The sequence below is a fragment of the Mandrillus leucophaeus genome, unplaced genomic scaffold, assembly GCF_000951045.1.
Source record: "Mandrillus leucophaeus isolate KB7577 unplaced genomic scaffold, Mleu.le_1.0 Scaffold136, whole genome shotgun sequence".
Lineage (NCBI taxonomy): Eukaryota > Metazoa > Chordata > Mammalia > Primates > Cercopithecidae > Mandrillus > Mandrillus leucophaeus.
Genome location: NW_012101321.1, coordinates 6,466,412 through 6,487,391, shown reverse-complemented (window position 1 = coordinate 6,487,391; position 20,980 = coordinate 6,466,412). Strand labels below are relative to the sequence as shown.

Sequence of the window (20,980 nt, the reverse complement as noted above, 5' to 3'; positions counted from 1 at the left end):
GCAGAGCGGACAGTCTCCCCTTGGGTCTACTCACTGACCATGTGATGTTGGTGGAATCCTCTTCTGCCAACTAAAGGTGGGTGGTAGTTGGTAAAAATTCTTGTGTTTACCAGGCATTCTTCTAGGGCTGACGTTTGTTCTTCTCTTACTTTAACCCACTAGTTCTCTTCTACTTTGGTCAGTTCTTGAAAACATCTAGTCTTAGGGGTGAAGCTTCTTTTGAAGTTTACAGACTTACTCATGGTCCCATCTTTGTCCTCATTATTAAAGGACAGGACTTTTGTGGTCATAATATAACCAAAATCTCTTTAGGTTAACAGCACTCCTTATGCATAATTCAAAGACCTGAGAGGTAGGGGTTAACACATCCAGAACTGATCCCCTGCAGACCAGCTTCGCAGAAAAGAAGAGGGATGCTAGCAAAGCTCCACAGAAACTAGTTAGGCTCTCTGCTCGAGGCAATCAGTCGTGACCTAGTGCAAAGGCTTGGACCCCAGTCTCTCTCTCCTGACAGGGGAGAGGTTGGTGTTCCCCAAACTATGATTGCCTATGTGGCAAATCTTACTATTTGTATGCCATGCCCTATGACTACAACCACAAGGCCTCTCCCCTTGGTCCCTCTCTCCCTCCCTGCCGCTCCCTGCTGATAATGCAGGGGAGGGGCTGATGTTACATCAAATCATGAATATTGAACTGTACCAAGGCTTTGCCATGTCATATTGCTATTGCATCTGGCTTCTAATCATACAGCATCTGATGACAGGATAATGGGAGACCAGCACCCTGCTATTGCTCCTGCCTCTGCAAGTTCTCACAAAGCAATGCTGCTCCCAGTTGGTCTGCTGTGAGTGCTGCTTACCAAGTTACCCTGATAGCATGGCAATTATTCCAGTAAATGGAATATCCATCTAGGCACACATCATGGCCTTCCAGAAGCAAGTTAGGAAAGCAGAGATAGATTAAAAACTCAAAGAGAGATTCCAGTAGCAGTCTTGTTGTCAACCTTTGGGAGTTGGTGACTATTAGTAGGAAAGACCCTTGGAAAACTGAGGAGTGGGAGACCTACAGGGTTAAGATTCAGTGATAGAATTTATTGTTTTTTTAGTGAGAGTAAAAGAAGTTGCCAAGGATGGGATGGATACTGTACTGAGAAGAAAGCTGAACCACTGCTTCATAACACTCATGGAAAGATAAAACAGAAGCACATAGTGCCATGATCACTGAAGAATGGGTAGAGGAGATATTAGGGAAAGGTACCGACGATCAGCAAACAGGGATAAGTGGACTCCCAATTCTAACTCCTCTCTATGAGATCAATATGGGAAAGGGGACAGTCCCTTACAGTGGTGGCCTCCTCCAGAAGTCTGTTGTTGAGTCTGCCTTCCACTGCTGGGTGTTTCAAGGGAGAGCTGGTAGTTATTCCAATGTGTCTTCACAATACTGTGCTGCTCCTGGTGCCTTCTGAGCTCCCGGCAATTTATAGAGATATACTATCTAGCGTCTGTCCCAAAACTGTCAACAAGAAATCTTAGGATCCGAACTGAGCAAGCTAGTCAGGACAACTGTTCCTTTCTTCAGAAGTCCCCCAGTCATTGGAAGAACTTGGAATTAATGCTGTAGATTATGGTTAGCCTTGACTCCAACTCTGTACTAAAGTCATACAGAAGGGTCTTCCAAACCGGAAAATGTGCACTTTCTACGTTGTTCTTACAATGGTCTCCCCTGCCTTGTCTGCAGTGAATATATTCAGTAACTTGGGGTTGTCACCAATCATCTATCATCCAGAAGGATATCTAATTGTCCTCCGGGTTTCCCACAGCAAAGTCAATATCTAGACTCAAAGCTAATGGGTTGAAATGGAATGGGCTGCTGATGAAGTGGGAGATGATACTTACAAGCCACCCACTGGAATTGGGAGAAGGGAAAGGACTAAAATGTGGACTGAAATGAAGGGTCAACTTGTCCAAGACTGATCTCTCCAGTCTAGCCCCCCACAAAGGCTGGCCTCCTGCACAGTCCATGTAAACCATCTAGTCTCAGTGCTTAAGTCCATTAATTTGGTCAAAAGCAAGGCTTGAACTTAGCTCATCATGGGGAAGAGGAGAGAGGAAAGTGCTGGTGCTGCCTCAACTATGAATGCTGCTGTGGTAAATCCTACTGCTAGTTTGCATGCCCCCCAAAACTCACCAATAAAGCTGCAACTGCAAGGCTTGGACCCCAGTCCCTCATCATGCCAGAGAAGGGGCTGGTGTTATATCCAACCACCAATGCTGACCTGGCAGGATGGGACTGAAATGAAGGCTGTGCCAGTCATCTTGCTATTGTTCCCTGGCCTCAGATCATACCAAAGGAGGAGCTGGTGTTTCCCTAGTCATGTCTGCCCCCAGCAGACCCCTGTGTGCAGCTTTAGAATGAATAGGAGCATCTCCTATTGACCCAGTGTCTGAGAGCTTTCTCCAGTGCCCCACAGGCACAGTGAGAATGCTGCTTGCCCATTTGTCCTGTTTGTATAATAAAATCCTTACAAATAAAGTCACAATTCTAAAAGAAGATACAGCGGATTTGTTCCAAGTGTTTTTCAGTTGATGACTACTCCAAGCCAGCCACCCCAAGTAAAGATCTGAAGATATTTGACCTGAAGAATGAGACTGCCAGCCCTTGAGCCAAAGGGAACCAGGCCGCGCTGCACCCCAGAGACCCATTTTTAGCAGCAGTGGGGACTTGAACCTATCTACTGTTCATGACTCTGGCCGGGGGCTCTGCGTGGGGCTCTGGTCACATTTACACCAGTGGGATGAACATGACCCCTGACTGCAGCCATGTGCCCAGTCTCTGTGGCTCTGGCTTCTGCTCATGTTCCTCATTTGCTCCATGGTTCTCTGAGTGTGCTGGAGCCCTGCCCAGGACTATAGCCAGCTTGGTTGGGCCCTGACAACCTGCCCGTTGCCATCTGCCGGCTAATGTCCCACTTTAGCATGAATGAGGGCACTCCTGGAATCAGGATGCTGCCACCTGCTCCCGCGCACAGCTGCCACCTAGCTGTTGCTGCATGGCCTCCATTCGCTTGTCTGGACCAATCAGATCAGATATGTGGAAGCTGGGCCACCATCACCTCAGAGGGAACCCTTCAGCCAGGTAAGTCCCCACTCCACTCTAGCCACATATTTTTGAAACTCCCAGTTTACTTTTTTAGGTTGAAAATTCTACCCCCTATTACAGAAGCTTCACAGATAATTTTCACCCTCACTAGGTACATCAAACACTCAAAGTTAATCTCCAGAGTTTTCATCAACATTGACTTAGTTGTTTTATCTGTCAGGCAATAAAGGTATGGTTCTAGGGTTTATGAACTATTTAAGGGCATAGAAAAATATTTTAGATCTGACAGAAAGTAGTTCCAAAACAAAATAACACACTCTCAAATGATCTCAAAAGCAAAAGCCTTTACAATTATTCATAACCCAAACTTTTTACTTATGAAATATGAGTGCATTTCATCATCCAGTAGGGTGGGACATCTAAACTCGAGCAAGTCAAGGACCTGAGAGTGTAATCTCATGGCAGACCCTCCCTAACTGCTCACATTTTCCAACCTCATCGTTTCCCTCAGTCACTGTGTGGCTGCCACCAATGGTAGGTGCGACCATGGCGGCGTGGGTACTAACCACAGGGCCCATAGGCAGAGTATTTGTTGAATGAACGGGTGCATCGATGAATGAATAAACAAATTAACAATATATAAATCCTACAATAGAAATATTTTAAGATATTTTTAAAAATCAGAATGAGAGGGGAATGGGGAGTTGTTGCTTAATGAGTAAAGCGTTCCAGTTTTGCAAGGTGAGAAAGTTCTGGAGATTGGTTGTGCAACCAAGCAAATATACTTAACACTGCTAAATATACTTAGAAATAATGAGGATGTCTAAGTTTTATGTTACATTTTTCACCACCATAAAAAATTTAAAAATCAAACCAAATTTTTAAAAATTAGAAATAAAATTTACAGAAAAATTCAAAATACACTTATGACAGCTATCTGAATCTCACTGCAGCAACTCTTCAGTTTTCATCAACATAGCCCTGACTTCTTCAGTCCTATTTTCATATAATATGTATTATTTATTCTGTGACTTCTTTTGGGGGAGGTCAGTAAGTGACAGTTTCATTTGACAGTCCAGACAGAATTTGATGGCGTAATTACAAAAACAAAATAAAAACAATTTTACTTTCAATTTTATATAAGGAAGAACTTAACCCTTTTGTACAATTTGAAAAACAAAACTTGACTTTTAGCAACAGGCTAGAAATTTTTAACAAATTTGAAATAACTTTTCAATTTATAGTAAGCCATATCTCCTCAGTGTGTACATTTACAATCACCTAGAGTCTCCACACTCAGAAATAACTACTGTTAATGTGTTAGTGTAGATATATGCACAATACAAATACATTTTACATTGTGCTTTATATCTTATTTTTCTATTTAATGTATCAGGAGCATTTTCTGAAATTAACACATATTCATAGTTTCCTGTGTTACTTTGGAATAAAATCGAAAGTCCTCACCTTGGCCTACAAGCCCCAGTGTGATCTATCCTAAGCCTCCCTGTGTAACTTCAGCTTCTTCCACTTCCCACCTTCCACTCGCTGTGTTCCATTCACACAGGCCTTCTTGCTGGTCCTTAGGCATGATCAGCATGCACTTGCCTCAGGGCCTTTGCACTTATTGCATCCCCCCTCTGGAACCCCTTGCTTCAGATTTTCACAAGGGCTACTCCCTCATTTCACTGCTATCTCACCTTATAATAGGTAAGCACCTTATATAAAGTGATAACCATTGTGTATCCCCTTGCTCTACTTTATTACGTATTGTAGGACTTAACACGACTTAATATAATATTACATAACTATTGATTGTTAAGACCTGGTTTTCCTAGAAGAATGTAAGCTCTACAAGGGCAGAGACTTTGTCTTGTTCATTCTTCTATCCCCTGACACCAGGTTGTAAATCATCATTTGTTGAATGAACCAATGACTTTTGCTTTAACCTGTTTCATGACTGCACAGAACTCTGTTGCATGGATGTTGCTAAATACATTTAGCTAATTCCCTTTTCTGGGATACTAGAGATTGCACTGCAGTGGAATACTTAAATATGTTCTCTTAAATATAGTAGTTTTCCATTGTTTTATCCGAGTTAATTACACTGAGTGCAGCAGCTTCCTAGCCATCCGCCTTCCTCTTTTCCCTCCTCCCACAGTTTGTATTACAGACAGACTGATATCCCACTCCTTTCCTTGCCCTCCATGTACAGAAGCTTAAGTCCAAGCTCTGACTGCTGGTGTGTCCCTATTCTACCTTCCCACTGTGGTTTCCCAGGGTGGGAGGAGGGGGGAGGATCGCGAAAAATAACTAATGGGTACTAGGCTTAATACCTGGGTGATGAAACAATCTATACCACAAACCCCATGACACAAGTTTACCTGTGTAACAAACCTGCAGATGTACCCCTGAACTGAAAATAAAAGTTAAAAAAATCATTTAACTATTCCAAAAAACAGCCCACACTTCCCACTGGATGCAGGTTGTCCCTCTTATCAGTTGCTCTAATTATGCTTTAGTGAATATTGTTCCCTTTTCACAGAATATATTCCTATTCATTTACAAGCCTAAATTCCACCCATCTTCCAAGTCCCTTGCCAGTCCCTCCTGATTGCATCATGCCTTCCTTGAATCTAGTCTGCATGACATCTCACCTCCCTAAGTTTTTCTAATACTCCCTATGTCTAGCACGCATGATGGCTTCTGACCATGTTCAGGCACCTCATGAGCTTTAGCTACAATCACATGAACTGCAACTTCCTGAAGCACTTTCAAAGTCCTATGCAGTCCTAGTCACAAAATAATAAATATTTTTAAAATTGAGCAGTTTCACCAAAGTCAAAACTTTTATGCAAAACGAGATAGTGTTTTGAGGGAAGAAATGATATTATCCAAGATCAAATCTTTTCATCTTTCCCTATATTTTCTTTGCATATTATCTGCACACTATTTTGCCATAAAGAATTTTCCATTCTTAAATTTCTATTTGCAATCCTTGATCGGCCACAATACAAAATCTATTTCTGACAATTTTGTTGTTGTTTTGGATTTTGGCTTGTCTTAACATTATTAAGTATGAAGTTATTTTTAAATGAGTATTTCATTCAGGAATTATTTTAAAAATCATGATGAGGCCGGGCGCGGTGGCTCAAGCCTGTAATCCCAGCACTTTGGGAGGCCGAGACGGGCGGATCACGAGGTCAGGAGATCAAGAGCATCCTGGCTAACATAGTGAAACCCCGTCTCTATTAAAAAAAAAATACAAAAAGCTAGCCGGGGGTGGTGGCAGGAGCCTGTAGTCCCAGCTACTCAGGAGGCTGAGGCAGGAGAATGGGGTGGACCCGGGAAGTGGAGCTTGCAGTGAGCTGAGATCCGGCCACTGCACTCCAGCCTGGGCGACACAGCGAGACTCCGTCTCAAAAAAAAAAAAAATGTCATGATGAGGTGGTATGTGAGTTACATAGCTATTTCTTGGTTTTCATATAACGGGCATGGGGCAGTATGAAAATCATAAACTATACCTTTCATTCTTTCATCCTGTGTGTGGAGGGGTCAGGGAGGATGCTTTCTCTTAGTGAGGATGTTACCGGGTAGGAACTGTAGGTTGAGCACTCAGGCAGAAGCATGAGCAAGGGATTCTGCAAAAATATTCTGTAAGGAATACTGAAGCTAGGTCCACAAGTCACATGGTTTTGTTTTTTGATCTCAATCATATACATGATTATGCTGAAATCTCAGGTCTTTTTCTCCACCACCATGTGTTTTTCGGTTGCGTGATCTCATTATCCACCAAAACACACCCAAGGCATCCTGGCAAATGCCCACTCACCATCTTCCTCGTAGAGAAGACCCATATGCATGTGTGCCTCGGCTTCTTTCTTCCCACCGTCAATTTTGATCAGCTGAGCAATCTTAAAACATCGTTCATAGAAGTGGTTCCTTACCCACTTGTCTTCAGGGTTATTGAAGTAACAGGCCAGAGCATACAAGTTGTTATATACATCTTCGAAGGATTCTTCAAAGAGAGAAAAGCGCCATGAATGGCATTAGAAAGATGTTTCATGGCATACCCTTTAGAATGGCAAACCAGTATCATGACATTTATTTCCTACTTTTCCTTAAAGATGTGATTAACAATTTTAAAAATTGGGTCTAAAAGCAAAAATTAATTTATTTTAACTATTAATTTAATTACATTAATTAACGGATGTGCAAATGAGTAAAGCAACAAAAGGCTTTCTGAAAACTTACAACATGTAGGAAATTCACACTATTTGGTTGAAACAGGAGGCTTTAAAATATAGGACAGGACAATACCTACTAGCAACGTGCTCAGTGCTTTTGGAAGAAAGGAGTATATGGTATCATTGAGCACTTTTCCCACTGGAGGTTTGAAAGTACTTAGAGATTCTAGAGATGGCAATGTTTCTCAGCCATGGCAAAAGATAATGTAAATGAAGAAAGCAGAATGCATATGAAAATACCAAGGTATTTCATATCATAAAAAATGTCACGGGCCTGATAGATACAACAAATGATGATCAGAATGACCCTATAAGCTCCATATGCTTTCAAGCAATGTTTCTAGCAATATTAATTTCTAGCAATGTTAAGAAAGAGTAGACTCCTATGCTTCTGTTTTCTATGGGTATTCTTTTGCTGGGAATGCATAAATACTAGTCGTTTTTATTCAGAAAGTTGTTGATTAAACTAACTCTTGTAGGTTTTTTTTTAAAAGGGTATCTAACCTATATGTACACAAAAAGTGTGTCCATCAATTGTGAATCAGTCTTATAAACCCCACCTTGAACAAATATGTCTGTGTGTTAATAAATCATGCCTCAGTCCTGTAAACTCTATTCTAATGGTGAATATGAACAAATTAATAATATTTATGTCTTTTGTATTTATGCTGAAAGCATAGTTGTATTATAAAATGCAGTGGTCTCTGGGTTACCCTTCCAATAATTTTTTAATAACAACCATTATCTATTAGAATTCACTGATATTAATTGTTCACTACTACCAGAGGAATCAACCCACATATTCCTGAAGAGATTACAATTATGAAACATATTGCCCAGTAGGACACCTATAAGATTAGAACCAAAACTCAGAAAAAATTAAACAGGTTGATTGCAACAAAGGGTCATTTTGCAGAACTGTAAATAAGTCACCCCGATGTTTCAAAAGAAATTTCTAAAACCGATTCTATTCCTTTACATATACTTCTTCAAAATTCTTTAAAATGGAAACTAAGATTTATATGAAAATAAATTTAATAACTAGAAAACAAAATAAAAAGGTCTCCCTATCCTGGAAGTTGCTGGGGATTCTGGAGAGCCATTCTGCTTTTCGAGGACACTCACACTAGGTGACAGCTCAGGTGAAAAGTAGATAACCTAAGTTATTTATTTGATGCAAATACTCCCACCTCAGAACTATTTCTGGGCTTTGTCTTTCCATTATGAACTTCCTACATAATGTGAATACAACAGTAAAGTCTGTTTTGTAATATTTCATATTCTTGGTTATATTTACTGATTAGAGAGTTATTGCTTTTAGAAGCCAGCAAGTAAAACATTTGGTATTTTCCACTTTAATAAAAAGTATATATATAATTAAAAATATATGTAGTTCTGAAACAATTTTTTTATATTTTAGTAATTAAACCTTAATGTAAAAATATTTGCAACATTTCATAAGGTTTTTATTTTATTTTTTTTTTTAGGAATGAGTTAGATAAGCTACCAAGATTACATATTTAAAGACTACTTGTCAGCTAAGCTATTTTTCTATGAAAAAAATGGATGGTTTTCCAGAATCTTAAATACAAAAGAATATATTCAAGTTTCAAATCTTTGGGCACTCCAAATACATGTCCTGTGCGCTTTACAAAGGCTACAAGTAGCCTTCTCTCCTTGCTTGTAGACAACTTCCTTGAATTGTCAGCAGGTATACTCAGAAGATGAAAATCAATTTTATTGTGGGTTTCTTATGCTCTTTAAAAAGACGATTCTACAATAAAATAAATTTGGGAAACATTTTTGCTAATTTCCTTTTTCAGTAAACCACACAATAAACATCAGCATGCTAAATGCTCTGATTAGTCCTGCGATACATCAACCTGCTTAACCTCAGTGTTAGTTCACCTGGTATTTCTCAAGCTTATTTTGCCAGAAAATTGTTTTGTTTTGCTTTACATCAAATCTGTAAATATCTGTGGAATTTTGCTTTAGTAGAACATAATTTGTGTATCTTAAACAAACATTATTAGAAAAAAATTGCTGCTCAACCCTTAATAAATTTAAAAGTCAAGTGTAAATAATGTTTGAATTATCTATTGATTCTCTTACCCATTACCATTATTATCATCTCTTCCCTAACCCCATGGGACATAAGGCTCAAATCAGATGTCACAGATGGCACAGCAATGACTCATGACAATGGATAATATTTTAAAAATGTATCAAGGACAAAGAGACACTTTAACAAATGGAAAATAACCCCAAAGAAATGATTGACTTACTTTAAACACACCTTTGCTATAAAACAGCAAGTGATGTTTCGTAAAGTAATTTAAATAACTCTAGGTTACTGCTTTGTAAGTCTCAAGAGACAGAACTGACCTGAGATGACTATTGTTAGTGCCATAGCTTTGATTAAATGAACTTCACTGTGACCCTAGAGTGATGGTCCTTCCAATGAGAAGCAACGAGAATGCTCAGTTATACACTATCTCAGGAAAATTGTCTCCAACCCCACAACCATATGGAATGGAACTTTAAGATACTATTAACATTTCTATATTCTAGGCATACATATACATTTTAAGATTTAGGATTCATTCAAGTTAATAAGAGTGAATGTGCATATCTCATTTTCTGGTACGTTCCTAATTCAAACCACAATTTTCCTCCAGTAAAGTTCATGTGTTGAATGTGGAAAAAAAATTATAACATTTTTTGAAAGAAGGCCACACGAATGTTTACATGTCCTTCAGCTGAAGTTTTTCCAGTAATACTTTTGTAATAATTTTAATTTTCTATATTTCAACCAGACAAAAGTCACTGAATTTTGTGGGAGATAATCCTACAGAAGAGACATTGGCTATTATAACGTTGGACTTTGGGCCAGGTGCAGTGGCTCACGCCTGTAATCCCAGCACTTTGGGAGACTAAGATAGGTGGATCACTTGAGGTCAGGAATTCGAGACCAGCCTGGCCAACATGGTGAAACCCCGTCTCTACTAAAAATACAAAAATTAACTTGGCATGGTGGTTTGTGCCTGTAGTCTCAGCTACTCGGGAGGCTGAAGCAGGAAAATCGCTTGAACCTGGAAGGCGGAGGTTGCAGTGAGCTGCGATGGCACCACTGCACTCCAGCCTGATTGACAGAGCAAGAGTCTGTCTCAAAACAAAACAAAAAGTTGGACTTTGTTAACTTTTGGATTGGAGAAACATTTTTACTTATACATATAGTAACTTTTCTTTAAGAAATATTATAAATTAAAATCTTTTCTACCCTGAAATAGACTATGTGGCATTTTAGGTTCTTTATAAATTTGAAAAAGCTTTCTGACAAGCTGGCTCACATCTATGACACCTTATGACAAGTGACATATTTAGCTTATATTTACACTATCTCCAATGAAAGCCTCGATTTAAACAGTGAATATGATAAAATTCAACTGAATAAAAAAGCTCATGAGCAAATATTATCTTAATTAGTTCTACTTTCAGTTTTAATATCACTTCAGAATTTTGGGCTAATACTAGAATGTAGGTTGTTTTATTTTGTTTGTTTTGTTTTGAGATGGAGTCTCACTCTTGTCACCCAGGCTGGAGCGCAGTGGCGTGATCTCAGCTCACTGTGACCTTTGTCTCTCAGGTTCAAGCAATTCTCCTGCCTCAACCTTCTGAGTAGCTGGGATTACAGGCGTCTGCCACCATGCCCGGCTAAATTTTTTGTATTTTTAGTAGAGATGGGGTTTCACCATGTTGGCCAGGCTGGTCTCGAACTCCTGACCTCAGGTGACCCACCCGCCTCAGCCTCCCAAAGTGCTGGAATTACAGGTGTGAGCCACCAAGCCCAGCCAAAATGGAGGTTTTTCACAGTAGCACTTTTTATTTACAAAAGTTAATTTCTTGAGAAATTATTACAAATCATATTTTAAAGTTCACCAAAATACTTTTTTTCACATCGATCCTGCAATGAAACCCTTTTCATAATATAAATAACCACCTCCTAGCCCGCTCCTGCCACACACACACCCTAGTTCATTTGTTTTGTTCACATTTTTGTGTGTCTCATATTCATAAGTCAGGTCAAAACCTGATGGGAAATATGTGTTGGCTCCAACATACAAAGACTCTTCTAATGTTGTTTACATGACTCCATAAATTTTCTCCATGGTACCATCGGGTAACAAAAAGTGGCTAATACTCTATTTTCTCATTGAAAAGCCTGAAATGACTTGTAGACATTGTCATGTTGAGGCCTGAGTTTTTCTTGTTGAATCCTGTGGTATTTTCCCCAAAAAACGTGGAGAAAAGAATAATTTAGAGTACCAAATTTACATGCCAAATTCTAGGATTTCCTTTTTATCTTTGATTATGGATGACTAGTTAAAATGACCCGTTCCTAATATGTAACTAAGAAATATTTATGACAACAATATCAGTAAAATTAGTGTAGAGATGAAAATATTTACTACTTGGAATATACATTAACTTTCTGGAAAATTTTGAAATTCAAAAAATTTATTAGAAATGATATCATGGAAAATATCAAATTAACAATTTTATTTGCAATTGTGAATTGCAGGTTTTTTAAATGTCTTTTTACTATTTACAAAGATAAATTCTCCAATTCAAATCAGTAGGACTTCTTGACCCAGACTTCAAAGTCCACTATCTAAACTTAGGAAAATCAGTGTGATTTTCAAGTTATAGTACTCTTTGAAAATATCTCCTCTGTGAAAGTCAATGTTCAGATTACATATACAGAAAAGCTGTAGAAAGGTTTAAATCTAATGATAGGAACTATGTTACTTCATGGCGAAGTTCTGGAAATGTTATTAGGTGCTATGTGTTGTCTTCCCTGGCTCGGAAGGACATCACCAGGATGCTCCCGTGTCTGGGCAGCCTCGTGATCCAATATTCCCTATTCTTAATTCCAGAAAGATGCTTAATTGACTGGGTTGAAGTGTGTTAAGTTGTCTTAATGTTTCAAATTCATACATGAAACAATCTGGAATCTTCCCCCAGGAGCTCGCTGTTCTGACTCCTTCTGTGCTCTGCCCACAGTCCCACCACTTACTTTTTCTCTCAGCGTCCTCAGCCCTGGTCAGGTAATGGTAGAAGTAATCCAGTTTATCAGGCTGCTCCTCCAGGGGCTTCTGCAGCCAGAAGAGGGACCTGACTCTCGCAGCCTCCCTCAGGGCATCCCACTGCTCCATTAAAGCGAAGAGCTCGGTGAAGGACTTATGATAACCATCTCGCAGCATGTCCACACAGATGTTCTTCTTGTAGGAGTTCCTATAACTGGGAATATGAATCAGAACACTCACAGATTTATGTTAATCCTTTCAGTCTGCATGGTGTTTTAATTCTCTAATAATTAAAGGTTGAATCATGTTGCCTTTTTTCCCACAGTGAAAGCACTGAAAACTATCAAAAGATCTTTGCCTCAAACACTTATAATTGAACAACTTCTGTTTAATGAAAGATGCCAGGAGCTATCTAAATACAGTAATTTTAATGAAATTACATTATAAACATATCAGTTCCAGAGCTGAGCTCCATTTGATAAGGACAAATAAGCTAGTTGACTGATGAATATTCAAAAATACTTGATACATCAGCCTCCCACCAAAAAAAAAAAAAAAACCCAACAAGTCAAGCAAGAATAAAAATTGCCATTTAATATCAAAACAATATTCTCTCTATATTAGTAGTTTCACTGTATGTTACAGAAGTTCATCATTCTTTCATTCATGCAGAAAATATTTATTGAATTCTATTACTAACTATATATTTTCAAATTATTTTCAGTTAGAATTAAGTTAATGATTAATAATTCTATTCTAACTTCAATAATCAAATGCAAGAAGATAAAGTGACAAACAAATATTCCTTTTAGTCATGCGACAAATAGGTTCTGAGTTTCCTACTAAGTACCAGGCACTGTTCTAAACCAAATAGATTCCATGCCCTTGTGACGCTTGCATTCTAAGGGCAGAACATGACTAACAAATAAGTAAGCAAATGAGAATAATTTCAAATGATGAAAATTTCTAGAAAGGAAATGAACAGAATTGTGAGATAATAGCTGTGTAGTGGCTATTATTCCATTAAAAGAACAATTAGATGCCAAAAGATGTAGCTTTATACTAATTATGTTATATTCTTTTAAAAAAATAGGACAAAAGACCTGATGTGATACTACTGGCAACAAAAATTCACCGTGGAGTGGAAACAGCCCAGACCACCAAGATTGAGCCCACTTTTGCCTCACCTCCCTAGGTCTCCAGTCTTCTCATCTCTAAGCTGTGTATACTAGTATATGCTACGTACACCATGGAATTCCTCTAGGAACCAAATGAAATTAGGTATGTGAGAATACTCTGGGAAATGTGAAATCTCACTGCTGCTTCTCAATTCCTCATTATGCACTAGATTCACCTACAGAGTTCAAAAAACAAACAAATAACAAAACAAAACAAAACAAAATGACTAGACTTGCATCTGCCAAGAATTTCTTTTCCAGTGGATCAGCTTAGGTAGAGAACAAACAAATAAGAAGTGGCAAGCAGGAGAGTGGTGAGACAGGAAGTTTAGAAAAAAGGCAGGTCCCAGATCATGAAGAGACCTTACGGTAAAAACAACAGTGAGAAGTCTGGACTGCAAGCTAGCAGGGAGGTAGAGCTATTGGAGATCAGAGTCAGGGAACCGACATGACAAGACTGCATTTTACAAAAGTCATCTAGAAGAAGTGTCCCAGCTGAACTGCAACCTTCCCCTATCTGGCAGTCAGGTTGTTACAGAATTAGTCCATAAAGAGAATAAAGAGACCACATGGATCCTAGGTCAAAAGATCAAAAGCCAACATTTAGCATGAGAATAAGATATATTTGAAATGGGGAAGAGAAAAGGAATAGTGGTTGTTACTTATTCCTGTCCTCCAATCGCGATAGAGGAGGAGAGCATGGAGAAAGGCAGCGAGATGCTTGGAGGGCCATGTTCTCTTTCTCTTCCTCACTCCAGTCAAATGGAGGAGCTCAGAGAGTAAAAAAGTCAATATCCTATGAAATGCAGTGGGAGCCAAGAGTAGAAAACACTCATATCCTTCTTCCCATCTAGGGTTCTTGAAGGCAGGGAGGTCTACCAACATCCCTCTTCCCACCTCCCCATACACAAGGGCATGCAAAGGCAGCAAAAGTCACTGCATAGCATTTCTAGGCAGAGGACGACAAGGATCATCCCTGTAATTGCCCACAGCCCTGAATGGTATAGGAGAAGGGACTTAATATTCCAGTGGGCTCCATGCGTGGCCCAGAAGTTACTGGGAGGAGAGGGCTGATATGTCTGTCACAATGTCATCTGGCCATAGCAAGGAGATGTATGCTAACAACTGTTCATGGGCTGCCCACTGGGGACTGACGTAAGACACAGCTAAAATTGAAATGAGAAGTACTGGGGCACTCCTGAAGGGTTCAGGTCAGCAAATTTCCAGAGCTGATAGAACAAAGACAGATCAAGTACATCAGAGACTGACACATGTAAAGGACCTCATAAGCTAGGAATGCATTCAGCTAGTAAGTAAAAGAAACTTGTCTCACAGTGCTGTGAAAAATGGAGGTTTCTAATTTTCTTGCCTAAAGGCAGGCAGCTGAGGGCCTTGGTTCAGTGGCCTGGCAAGTTCAAGGCCATGTCTCTGGGGTTATCTTGACTTTCCCTCCTTCTGGTCCCTTACTGGTTGCTACAGGGCTGCTACAGCTTCAGACATGATGTCCACTTTCAAGACAGGAAGAAAAGGGAAAGTGGGGTGGCACTAGCATCCCTTATGGGAAAAACAAAATATTCCTGCAACCACTAGCAGATTTCCACTTGTTTATTGGCCAGAACCCTGTCACGGCCCCACTTCTCAACTTGGTGCCAGGAGTCTGGAAAAACAAATATGCTGCCTGCTCTTGGGCATGTTGCTGCCCCCAAACAAAACTAGAGTTATGTCTGCAAAGACAGAAGAAGGAATGGATACTGGACAGACAAATGCAGTGACAATTACAAAGTCCTAGAAGTCAGGGGTGTCCAGTCTTTTGGCTTCTATGGGTCACATTGGAAGAAGAATTGCCTTGGGCCACACATAAAATACACTAAAACTAACAATAGCTGATGAGCTTAAAAAAATCATTTAAAAATCTCATAACCTTTTTAAGAAAGTTTATGAATTTGTGTTAGGCCACATTCAAAGCCATCCTGGGCCGTCTGTGGCCCACAGGCACTGGGTTGGACAAGATTGTTCCAGGTCAAGATCTGAAAATAAATGCTGTTACCCCAGGGAGTTACCAGATAAATTGTAGGAGGCCCAGATAAGTTTTAACATCAGATAAACAATGAATGATTTTTTTTATTAGCAGTATGTCCCAAATATTGCATAGAACATACTTATTCTAAAAAGAGTTTCTTGTTTTTGAAACTCAGACTGAACTGTATGCTCTGTATTTCTATTTGCTAAATCTAGTAACTCTCCTCCCTTGAAGCCCCCAGTAGTGCAATGCTGTTTCTGTGTAGGAAAATAGGGTGAGGGGAAGAAGTTTTAGAATCTTGAACAACTTGAGAAACTGCTGAATTGGACTGACTTTACCTGAGAGTGACAAGATTGGATTTTTACACTAGGGAGGATCAAGGCTCAGGGCCAGGAATTAAAATTAAGTTATAAAAAAATAAAGACTTTCAATTTAGCATTCTCAAGTCTGAGAGTCAGAAATTCACACCTGATCCAAGAGAAGCAAGGGGAGAAGGGTAAAACCAGGAGCAGGAAGAACGGATGGGAGATCGGTGGTCACAGAAAGGAGAGGTGCTGGGGGTGGAACCAGGGTAAAGCTGGAGGGATGGAAAGAAGTAGGTGAATTCAAAACATTTTAAGGAGACAAAAATATGGATTACTTGGTGATTCAAAGATATATCAAGGGTGAAGGAAAGGGAGGAGCAAGGGTAACAACCAGGTTTGGGGATTGGGTAATGGGTAATTTACTAAAGTTACATTAATAATTTGCTAAAGAGGGGAACACGAAAGGATGAACAGGTTTGGGGAAAGAAAATGAGTTAAGGTTCAGATAACTGGAGTTTCAGGAGCCTGAGGGGACCTCCACGTGTTACCCCAGAAGGCAGTTTGGGGGGTGACATAGGAGGCCTGAGAGGACAAGGGGCTGGAATCTTGCCTCACACAGGCAATGCCACCTTTGTATGGGTATGCATTGGTGGCCGGCCAGTCTTCCTAGGAGTGAAGAAAACATTTGGGGGCAAAAATGAAGAAAATTATAAATAGATAAAAATTTAAACATTGACCATAAATGATACAAATAAATGCTAGATAGGGCAGTTAGAAGGCCATCTCAGTTCTAATCCCAACAGGGTCAGAAATCCAGAAAAATCACTCTCTGGGCCTCATTCCCCCACCCCCGGAAGATGAAGGTGCTTTTGCTGGATTTGGTCCACCCAGCATCTAGCTCCACGTCCACAGGAGGCATACACTAAAAGTATTTCAGAAATAACCTTCCCCACATTGTGTGTAGTCTTGGTGGCATGGAAATTCAGGGACTCCCTAGTCAAAGAGTGGGTTATTGACCCAAATTAGGCCAACTGGTCTCTCTCCCAAAATTCTGAAACCTGAGGCAAGCAATACAAAGGTGTAGGAGGTTGCTGGCGCTCAATCAATTCTGGCAGAATTTTGACAAGATGGTCTCATAGTTCCTGCTACCTATATCCATTCGAGAGGGCCGGGTCTGGTCTTTTTCTTCTGATCTGGGTTCTCCTCTAAATTCCACTACATCCTTTCAATAAAATCATTTTCACTTGATTTAGTCAGAATCCATTTCTGCTGTCTGTGACCAAAGAACACTAAGTGATTCAGAAGGGATTGGACAATCATTATTTCCACACCGTCTTTCAGCCTCAAACATCTATGATATATAACTAATATCAATTTTTAAAATTTCCAGTACATTTTTTAAAAAGATCATTCTTTACAGGTGATGTTACAAATAGAAATGTATTTAAATATGCATATAGAACTATGCTGATATCGTCTCTACTTTTTACACACATGCACACATACCTATGCATACTAATATGCTACTGTTTAAGCCTCATTGTTAACATTTGAGAGCAAGAAAGGACAATTATAGTGGTTTAATAAATTGGTTCCTATCTAAACCTTCATAGTTAATGCGAATTATTTCTTTTAACCAGAAAATCTTCATTTGTTAAAATAAATTGGCTATCTATAAAAAAGGAATGTCAATCTCTACCATTATATTTGAATTTCTCAGGTTTTAAGTTTCGTAACAGAGAACCATAGCCAAAGTTCACTTGCTGTATGAAAGAATTGTTTTAAACACAAATAGAAATGTAAACAAAACTCAGATTTATTTGTTTAATCGTTATTTCATTTGGCCATAAACTTTTTAGCCTTTGGTTTCATTTACACATTAAAAAACTTTTATGAATATTAGTCTAAATTAAAAGATGCTGTTTTTAAAAGAAAAATCTTCTTGAACTGATGCCACGATACTGGATGAAAATAGAGAACGCTGGTAAAATTTATGGAGAGATTTAATATTATAAAATATGAGGAGAGTTCATCTGACAGGAAAAAAATGTGCCATTCACAGAAGCAAAATCGTGGACATGCTGAATGTATCCTAAGGAAGATCTTTGACACTGCAGATACCTGGGGCTGCAATGGGATAAGGGATGCAGCTTGAGAACGCATTTGAGAATGAAATTAAGTAGTCAAGCATTTCATATAGGCTTTATTGCCATTTAAGTGTATTATTCATTCAATGGAGATGCTGTTAACTGTTCTGAATTCACATCAACATCTCCCTTAAAAAATGCAGAGATAAAAAAAATCTAGAAACTGACAGAAAGCAGAGCTGAACAATATGGCATAACTCCACAGCAGGTGAATGTTAGAGATGCTGGGAAATGGATAATTTACTGCAAAACAGCCATGGAGATATTACAGTGTTTTAAAATTCTGCCTTAAACTATTTTGAATAGCTACTATTTATAGAGCACCCACAATGTGTCAGGCACTGTGTAGACATCATTTCTAACTGGCACAATAACTGTATAAAGTACTACTTCAATTTTTACAAATTAAAAAACCTGTCTTCAGTGAGGTTGTGAACTGCCCAAAGCCATACAAGTTATTAATAGTAAATGGCAGAGTTAGAATTCACATCCAGCTCCCTCTGGTTGAAAATTGTGAATTCTTCCCATTTCCTTCCATTGCTTCCTATTATATCATGTATTGTTGCTTTTTCTTCTTCTCCTCCTCCTCCACACAACGTTCTGTTTATTTGCATTGATTAGGAATTTGATATTATTTGACAATTATGACACAACCTTTCAATTGGAAAGCCATTCTCTTTTTCCATGGCAATCCATGTTTAGGTTGGGTATTAGACAGAGATCAGTATCATTTTGTGACTCCCCCAGAGAATCCTTCCCTTTAACAGGAGACAGCAGACAGCCAGCAGCATCCAGGAAGAGCAAATTAAATAGATACGGTTCCCACTCGAGGGTGTAAAGTCTAACAGGAAAAACACTGACAAAGACAAACATTTGAAAGGATAAAAAGCATATACTCCTACAAATATAAAAAAGGTGAATAGATGCAATGAATAGAAATTACAATTTATTTTACTCTCTGTGTACCTAAACTAATACATCTAATAACTAATATAAAACCCCCTAAGTAGGTCTTTATATTAGTTATTAGGTGAATTTTTAAAATAAAAGACATTATCTTCTATTCAATTATATGACTGATATATTTAACATATTTTTTGCATAGGATAAACTGAATTATGGAATCAACATGAAGCTTTACATTCAGTGAAATATTTCAAAAGCAGTTCAATAAAAAAATACTTTAAAACAAGATCATAAAATTTTCATTTAATCTGACAAAGATAAAGTCAAAAGATATGTACTATCTAATCAAAAGTCAGGATAATACTTTTATTTCATTAAGTTAATATTTAAAAGTCACAAGTGGGTTATCTATATGTCAGTTATAACAGTTTTACATTCATATGGTAGGGATAAATGTTATTGGAATCACCTACGGGATAATTACATTGACTTAAATTAATACTTCAATAGCTTCAGTTAATATAATTTCCTTGGAATAAAGTGAATCACTATTCTTACCTATCTTTTTCAGTGTAGGTAGATATTATGTATACTGTAATTAGAATGAAAAAAGTCATTTCTTGACATACACACATACTAACTGATAAAAACTGTATGAGTTGTTTATGTTTTATAGTTTTTGGTAAAAATGCTATTTTTTCCCAAAAGCTAACATAATAATAGAGCATTTTCCTAACCATATAAATGTATAGAGAGAAGTGAAAAAGACAAAAAATTTGACACTGTTCAAAACGACTTTTTGCTTTAAAGCCATATAGAATTACAATGAAAATTGAAAGCATTTTTCTTAATTTTACACACTTAGATTGTTCACAATTATTAGTCATAGTATTGATTAGTAATGATTAAGAATTGGACTACCAACAGCCATATATGTATTTTTTGTAAGAAACATTAGGGAGTTAAGATTTTTAGAATTCTTAATTTATTTTCCATGTACTTCAAAATATAGCAAGAAAGAAGTTTCAATATAAAAAGGTCTTTAAATTTAAAAGCTTTCCAATGAGTTGACTGGTCTCTGGGGGCATCTACTGGAAATTTAGCAAACTGCAGTTACATCATGTAAATTTGATAACTTTCATTATCCATCCTAATACAGATATTATTTTAATTGATATGCAAATAAGTTGACACTCAAAGAAGATAAATGTAAAGTTATGCATGGTATTCTATCTCATCCATCTGGAACAGCAAAACATGTAGCTGTCTATGAGATGAGTTAACAAAGATTCAACTGTTAAAAATGTAAATGGGGAGGTGGCATATCATAGATTAATAGCTTTCATAGCATCCAATTCTTATTTTTGGAAAAATTAGAAAAATATTTTATACTTAAACATTCACATATCTAATGAGAAACTTGTATTAATCCAAATAAAATACATATATAAAGCACTTTTAAATTAGGATGAATTCTCTAAAACAAATTGTTTTGTATCCCATACATCCACCAATCATAAATAATATGACTACTGCTTATTTTCTATATGATTTAATTTAATTATTATATGTTAACATCTCAAAGAGTAGAATTTATTATATTTGGATCAAAATAATCTTTCATTATAGTCATTACAACTAGAATTCATCATTAACATAAATATTGTTATTAATGTCTTCTAAACATTTCAGAACCTCCTTTAAGAGTACTGAACATATAATGAACACAATACAGTCACTTCAATGTATGTATAGTTTAATATATTTTAATTAAAAAGCTCTTTTTATAGTATTATCTCAGTTATGACTATGACTAATCATATAATAATTTTAATATCACAGCCATTATAATGATCTTGATTTTTTAATAGAATTTCTTAATCATATTCACTTTGAGATTAAAAATATAATTTGAAAGTATAAATATTGTGATATGCTTATATTGTACCATTATATATTTTATATACTACTATATATATCTAATTATATTA

General features: G+C 37.8%; 1 protein-coding gene across 1 annotated transcript in view; it reads right to left on the bottom strand.

Moving 5' to 3' along the window:
• Positions 1-20,980, bottom strand: part of TTC29 (tetratricopeptide repeat domain 29) — a gene marked incomplete at its 3' end in the record, with an annotated part of 70,625 nt that overhangs the window by 21,713 nt on the left and 27,932 nt on the right. Inside the window, exons 6-7 of the mRNA XM_011973262.1 lie at positions 12,424-12,647; positions 6,932-7,117 (exon numbers count right to left, since the gene is read on the bottom strand). Coding sequence (XP_011828652.1) covers positions 6,932-7,117; positions 12,424-12,647 — 410 coding nt within the window. The remainder of the gene's footprint in view (positions 1-6,931; positions 7,118-12,423; positions 12,648-20,980) is intronic.